We start from the raw sequence: 7,887 nt of genomic DNA, 5'->3' as shown, positions 1-7,887 counted from the left end.
CTGTTAAGCAGGAATTCCCCCCTTCCCTCTGCCTTGCTGAGAGGTATCTGTGTATTAGCTAGCAGACTACATGCTGGCTCCAGTCCATGCTGTGACAAAGACAGAAGCAGCAGGTAGCTGGTAATGTCACTCTGTTGTTTACTTAATGGGGTGATAAACACTGAGTTAGGGTTGATAAACACTGTTATCAATTCCCTGCTGGACTAATCAGAGTGTTCTGCCATGGGCTGGCCACACCTCGCCCCACCTCAGCTCAGGTCTGTTGAAGGGAAGGGAGGGCTGCTCTAGAGCCCCTGGCTTCTAGTCTGAGCAACATTTCCGGAATGAAAAGGGAATGTATCCACCTCCAAATCGGTTCAAGCTTTGCAGGTTAGACTAACCTGCAAAGATTGAATCAATTCAGGCTCAGGCTTCTTGAATGTCTGTCCCTAACCCTAGTGCCTACATTTTTGGTGTGCTTATTCCAGTTCATATTTTTTAAAATAGATTCTAATTCTATTCTATTTTTTAAAAATAGATTCTGGTGTGCCTTTTTATATTTGAGAAATAAATGGGGTCTTACTTTAAGAGGTAACAAAAAGGCATTTTACTTTATAAAGTGTTATTCACTTCTCCAGTGGTGGGGGATTATAAGAGCTGGTGGAAAAACAACAATCCTGGTTGACATTTCTATGAAATATTAATAGAAAATGGGAAGGGGGTAGGAATTGGAAAGTGTAGAGAATGCAGAGTTCACTGTTAACATTTTAGGCATTTAAAAAATAACTGGATATGTTCATATTAAAAACGTTAATTCTTGAAAGTTTATCTGGTAAAAAAAAATTTTAGGGAAAATTAATTTTCACTTCAGGCAGCGTTTTATCGAAACGCACGTGTCATGCTTGAAGACGTATGTTAGGCTCTATTTTTATTCTGTGTCTGTTTGCAAGAAAAGAGTCGGTTATGAGAAATAGATTCTAAGGTTTTTAGATCAAGACAGCACCTCTTTTTTTTTTTTTTCAGTAAAGTGAGGAGTGGAGGGACAACTATGATCGTAGGATCCCTGCTGGGCAGGGGGCTGGACTCGATGATCCTCTGGGGTCCCTTCCAGCCTGAATGTCTATGAAAAAAATCCTCCTTTCATTATCAAAAAAACAATTCTTTGGATTTGGCAGTTTTGATTGCCAAGATATGTGAGGCACAGTACTTCTGAAAATCATCTAATAACCTTTGGAGGCCTATTTGAGATTGTGACACTGCTAATGCATCATCTGCATAAAGCAAGATGGGTAGAATTGTTCAGTGTGCGTGGAATTGATTCCCTGTTGGCACACATTTTAAATAAATATATATAAAAAAGCAGTAGAGCAAGCAAACATCCTTGTCATACCCCAGCTTAGTTGGAAAGCTATTGGACAGGGCACCATCAATCTGATAATGAACCTAGATTTTTTTTTTTTTTTTGCGGGAAGGAGGGGCCATGGGGGTGGTCGCTGGTGTATGAGACCCTGCAGGAGCAGCCTCATCAGCGGCGGGGGCTACCCTTACCCTCTGAGGTATAAATCATGGGTCAGCAGGGGGCAGACAGTGGAATGAACAGGGCACAGCAGGGTGAGGTCCTGCACCCACTTGAACTTCAGTGGTACCAGCAAGATCAGTGATTCTCAGCTTTTTAAGTATCAGGTCTCCCCTTCCATATATTTTCTGAATTTAGGTCTAGCTTGGTGATTTTCAGGTTGTGCGGAGAGGGTCCTGAAACTTACAAGTTTGAGAACTACTGGTGTAGAGATTTAATTCTTTCCTTGAAGAAAGATGTAATTGGTGTCATTTTTAACAGTACTGGAATAATTTCCTCTGGCAAGAGACTGGAATATGTTTTATGTTTTGGAAAAAAAAAACCCAAACATTTTGTGTGTGTGTGTACCAATTTTGATCCAGAAAAAAGTACTACAGGTATCAAAAGCTTGATAAAAATTGTATTAGTATATAATGTATCCCAGTTGCACCTTTAGTTGCAACAAATGTGAATGCCCTAGCTGTACCCGTTCCAGTTTGTCCGTTAAACATTCTAAAATTCTCTTCTGCACTAAATTTCAAGAGGCATCACCCTCCTTCATTTAATTCCTTGTCGCACAAGATTGCTGGGGGGATTCCCTATATTTCATTTATCCTCAGTAATTAAAAAGGAATATTGGTGCCACAAATTCTAGCATTAAAATTGCCTGCTATTATTATTTCTAATTCTGGAAGTTTATTTCAGATCACATCAAGAGCATTATATAACAACTCCAATTCGAAGAGTGCATTGGATCTTGATGTAAATCAGGACTGTCCAACTGGTGGCCCCTGGGCTGTATGTGGCCTCTGCCCATGGGCAGGAGGGTTGTGTCAGGGCTGAGGGAGCCTGTAGCTGGGCAGCTTGAGGGGACTGTAGGACTGCGTCATTGGTGTGGGGTGCTGGCATGGTACTCTCAAAAATATCTGTAAATATCTTTGTCCACTAATAATAGCATTTGAACAAGAGGAGGTATTCGATATTTTTGTGCAATTCTTTGCATTGTCTAAATTTATTTGAATTGATAAAATATTTGAGGTTTAGAGTAAATGTAGACAACTGTAACTGAGAAACGAGAAACTAATAAACTCCAAATAAGTGAACTATAGCTGAAGATATCTATCTCCTTGGCTACCTAATTTTAGGCTGAGAGTGAAAAATGGTAAAATTACGTTCTCTGATTTCTTTCCAAGAGGGGAAAAGACTGTGATAATCAGAAAGAATATGTGGTTGGGACAAGTGGAAGGGAAAGTAAAAATGAGCAGGCTGCATTTCATAAGGGTTAAATTACAGGGCGAAGCAGGTAATGCTGTAGTGCCCAGTATAAGACATTGATAGGGTAAATCTCCAACAGAGGGTTTAATAATGTCCTCAAAAACTAAGAACTGCTAAATGAATCATGTCATGTGAGAGAAACAAAGCCCTAAAAATATACATTTTTTGACCATTTGTCTGCTTTTAAATTGAAAATAGTGAATTTTCTGTGTGTAAATGGCCTGATTTTTCTTTTTTCATAAATAGTGATCACCTGCCACTCACTGGAAGCTGAGTGCTGAGCATCTTTGAAAATGAGACTGCTTTCATTCCCCTGAGTTCATGTGGTTGCCTATCTTTAGGTGCACAGCTCTAAAAGCTTTGACCGACTTTTTGACCAAATCACTATTTTCAGTGAAACACAGTTAACTGTTGCTTATGATTTCTCTTAAAACTAGAAGACAAATAATATTACTGCACTATGCACAATGAATTTGGATATAAAATCAAGTAGGCCTGGTAGGTAGGAAATACAATATCTGCATTAATCCATCTATAATCCCATGCTTTTGTACTAGATTTGCCTGTACTTAATTGCTTCAATTTGGGTTCCTGTTGAAAAGAATAGAAAACATATAAATGAAGGAAGAAAAGGGAAGAGATCTGGGGGTAGAAAAATTGCACTGATATTTGCAGTTAGAGAGAAGGTTTATAAATTTTATTCTTTTCCTGGCTTGTAACGTTGCTTTCAGTTTTAAAGAATTTATCCATATGTAGGTCAAGATACTACACAACTGAAATATAAAAAGAATCAACAAAAAAATGGCTAAGAGGGAGCATTCAAATAAAAAAAAATATCACAAGAACTAAGCAGTGATTTTTCCCCTCTCCCCCTTCCCCCCCAATCCCTTCACATTGTCTCTTAACCCATTATCGCTTTATCAGATACCTGGGAAGCAGGGTGCTGCTGGTAATAGGATTTGCAGAGACCTATGTCTTTGTCTCAAACCTAAACCGATTTTATGAATGGGCTAATATTTTTTCTAATAGGAATATTAAAAGGCTTAATTTATGTTTATAAAGTGCTTTGAAGCCTTTGGATGAAATACTTTAGTAGCCTTGCAAAATTTTCATAATTTAACAGCCCACATGCAGAGTTTGCTTGCCTAGTCTTACTATGACAACACTGAAAAATCTTAAATTATTTTAATTTGTTCATCTGAAGAAAAATTTTGCCCAAGGCAGGTGGGAAGTAGAATCTTGCCAAGCTGTAATGTAGGAGTGCAAACTATTAAGTCAGGGGTTTGGGTTGTAGCCGTGTTGGTCTAAGGACATAGGCAGACAAGGTTTCTTGGGTGAATTTGATATCTTTTATTAGACCAACCCAAATGGTTGGAGAATAATTATTAAGCAAGCTTTCGGGTTCAAAAACCCTTCGTCAGGCTCAGGAAGCTTCAGCAACTGCTGAATAACTATTAATAACTATTAATAACTATTCTCCAACCATTTGGGTTGGTCTAATAAAAGATATCAAATTCACCCAAGGAACCTTGACTAACTATTAAGTCAGTGTTTCCACAGGAAATGCTGATTAATATTTATCATTTATAAACGTCACCCTTGATTGTTACCTATTGAGTCAAATTTTATTTAATTTGATGAGGTTGTTATTTTAGAAATGTTTCAGCTTTAAGAATTAGTGTTACCTTAACTTGTTTACATATCTTCATATTAGCTATTTAGACTAATGTGTTCTGAGACCTGTTTTAAAAATTCTTTAAAAGTTTATATGAAGGCTTTTCTCTTCATCTCATGTTTCTAAATATTTTTTTCAGTTATTTTATCTCTAATTGAAATATTGAAATTGTCTCTAGAAAATATATAGCCAGTGTACAAACTAGAAACATATCTTTTGTTATCTTCTCTTGGTTATAATTTTAGGAAGCAGTAACATATGTAGACAGGAATATATTTTTTCTAAGTAGTGTGTGCTGAAAAACATGCAACATAGGCAAGAGTGTATAAGGGCAGATAATAGTAAGACTAACTGGTTGCTAATAGAGGAGTTAATTATTGTATTTTACTTAGAATTACCTTCTGTTTTGGACAGTGTGCCTTTTTATATTTGAGAAATAAATGGGGTCTTATTTTAAGCACTAACAAAAAGGCGTTTTACTTTATAAAGTGTTATTCATTTCTTGGGTGGGGAGGAGATTATAAAAGCTGGTGGAAAAATAACAATCCTGATTGACATTTCTATGAAATATTAATAGAAAATGGGAAGGGGGTAGGAATTGGAAAGTGTAGAGAATGCAGAGTTCACTGTTAACATTTTAGGCATTTAAAAAATAACTGGATATGTTCATATTAAAAATGGTAATTCTTGAAAGTTTATCTGGTAAAAAAAATTTCAGGGCAAATTAATTTTCACTTCAGGCGGCGTTTCATCGAAACATGTGTGTCAGGCTTAATGACATATGTTAGGCTCTATTTTTATTCTGTGTCTGTTTGCAAGAAAAGAGTCCAGTTATGAGAAATGCATTCTTTGACTTGACCACTGAGTAATTTCTGCCTTTCAGTAAGTTACATCCTTCAGCCTCCAGCTGCATTGTATTTAAAAAAAACTTATTTGCAGACTGTTCTTTATGCTGGTAGACTTTGAGTTGTGCATTTTAAACAAATTTTGAATGTATCATTATGTACCTTTAATTGGCCATTAAGACTCTAATAGTTGGTAGTTCTAGCTAAATAAACATAATATATATTTTTAAATTAATAAAGAACATATATATTTTTATTTGTGAAAACCTGTACTTATTTATGACTTTTTATTAAATTTGTAGAACTTTACATATAAATGAAACCTGATTATACCAAATTTCCTTTCAGTTGCTTTTACCTAGAATAAGCTACTTGACATTAGTAACGGACAAAGTAAAAAAACACTTTCAGAAGGTTATGAGACAAGAGGATGTGAGTGAGATATGGTTTGAATATGAAGGCAGTCCCCTGAAATGGTAAGTTAACTTAACTTTGGGTCATTAAGTGTTGCATATGTGGTATTTAAACATAACTGCCATATAAACAAAATTAGTCAAGTTAAGATGTCAGTATTTGCATTGCAAACTAATCACTACATTTTATTGCTTCTAAGAGCTGATGTCAGTACAGTGGTATCTCTAATGGAGAGCTCTATTGCAACATAACCATTTATCAAAATTAGGAATTAAAGTCTACAGAATGTTAATTAAAAGTTCACTGATAAAGTGTAACTGCTGCCTCTTAATCCGTAAAGAAAAGAGCTGTTAACATCTCCAAAATTAATTACAAACACTGCTTGCTTTCTTGGTGATGGGTCAGTGAATTAATGAAAGAAATAAAATCACATGCGAGTTACTTCTACATTGCAGATTATATTGTGATGTAGAGTTACCTGGCTTAGCCTTATATTGACTACCTCTGACAATTATAAGCAGCAGTCCAGTCAGAGTAGCACAGACCTCAGTGCAGGCTAATTCTCCATACCAAGAACAGGGTAAATTTGCTTGTCAGGCTTCAGTCTTCTGTAGTTCTACCAGTACCTGAGCTAGTTTTCTTATCTCTGCACTGTGCTGCCACTTGCAATGTAGGCATTGTCACAGTACTCTTAATTTTTGTTATGGTTTAACTCAGTGCATTTTCTGGCCTTGTCCAACTTCACAGAAGCGAGTGATTTTAGGAAAGGAGTGTGAAGACAAAAACGAGCATTATTTAAGACACCAGAAAAATGATTTAATGTTTAAGGATTTGTTTCATATTCTTCATCATGTTTGCACCTCTGAGGTGCGTAAGGCAAAAGTCAGGCTGTGGCAGTCATTTTTCAAAATATTTGATTTTTCACAATAGTTTTATGTTCTGAGAGTAATGCTGCTTTGGCCTTGGTTGTGATACAGAGTATGCCTCAGTATCCCAAAGAAGGGCATGTTTAGGTAGCATATCATTAGGTGTTCTTAAAAATGCATGCTTCTCTTTTCCTTCCTCTCCCCTTCTCTCCAACAGTATTTCCAGTCATTGATTGTGAATAAGTAGGGTTACCATATTTTCAGTTTCAAAAAAGAGGACACCTGTTGCATGGGGGGGAGGGCAGTGATATGCTGGCACCTGCCCATGCTGTTGCCCCTCACTCCTGACACACAGACACCAGCCCTGCCAGTGCCCCTCGTTTCCAAACTGCAGTATCCTGCCACCCTTGGCCTTGCTGGTTCCCTTCACTACTGACCTGCAGCTGCCCTGTCCCTGCTGGTGCCCCTCACTCCCGACCCACAGCACTCTGCATCCCTGCTGGTACCCCTCACTCTTGAGCTGCATCTCCCAGCTGCCCCGGTTCCAACCCTGCCAGAATGGAGCGTGGTGGCTTGGAGTGAGTCTGGCCCCAGTGCAGGCTGGAGGGAAGAGGAGGAGAGGCTTTTGGCACCCCCTGCCCTGGGCTGAGGCTGGTGCACCACACCAGGAGGCCTGGCCATGGCTCCTCCCCCCGTCCCCCTCTCCCCTCCCCAGCATCTCCTGGCCACTCTGTACCTGCGAGCATGGGCCACTGGCCTTTGTGCTGCCAGCCCGGCCATGGGGTTCCTGGCTGGCCTCAAAAGGTCCTCTTACCCTCTCCCCTCCTCTGGAGGAGCAGACAACCCCTTTACCCACTTGTCCTGCCACAGCCCTATCCCTAGCCTCTGCTCCCCAACCCAGATTTACCTGCCTGCAGCTCTCTGCCTAGCATTGCCCCTCCCCCTGCTCCAACCAGTGGAGCACACCAAAAAGCTGGACATTTGGTAAGATTTGAAAAGCCCACCTGCATGGAGATCAGAAGACTCAAAAAGGGGACATGTCTGGGAAAACCTGGACGTATGGTAACCCTAGGACTTTCTCCTTTTGAGTCCTAAAATTAACGCATGACTGCCTATTTCAGTGGCATAATTCATAATTATGTGGTAGTGTGCAATAGCTGCTGAAAGAGCATAAATTACTTACAAGTTAGCTAAATTCAACACAGCTCAGTATGGATGTATTTCCCTCCCCTTCCTAACTATCGCTTTAATGTGTAAACTAAGAAAAGTAACATCACT

General features: G+C 38.8%; 1 protein-coding gene across 5 annotated transcripts in view; it reads left to right on the top strand.

The window, feature by feature from the left end:
* ATG5 (autophagy related 5) overlaps positions 1-7,887 on the top strand; it is a 151,404-nt gene that overhangs the window by 24,809 nt on the left and 118,708 nt on the right. For 4 of the 5 annotated variants that reach the window (XM_025199236.1, XM_006019809.2, XM_025199237.1 and 1 more), the window contains one exon: positions 5,678-5,805. The exons of the other annotated variant lie outside the window; for it this stretch is intronic. In XM_025199236.1, the coding sequence (XP_025055021.1) occupies positions 5,678-5,805 (128 nt within the window). The remainder of the gene's footprint in view (positions 1-5,677; positions 5,806-7,887) is intronic. 5 annotated transcript variants of the gene reach the window in all.

This window comes from Alligator sinensis, unplaced genomic scaffold (genome assembly GCF_000455745.1).
Source record: "Alligator sinensis unplaced genomic scaffold, ASM45574v1 scaffold313_1, whole genome shotgun sequence".
Classification (NCBI taxonomy): Eukaryota; Metazoa; Chordata; order Crocodylia; family Alligatoridae; genus Alligator; species Alligator sinensis.
The sequence above is the reverse complement of the archived record's forward strand: the minus strand, read 5'-3'. Positions and strand labels throughout refer to the sequence as shown.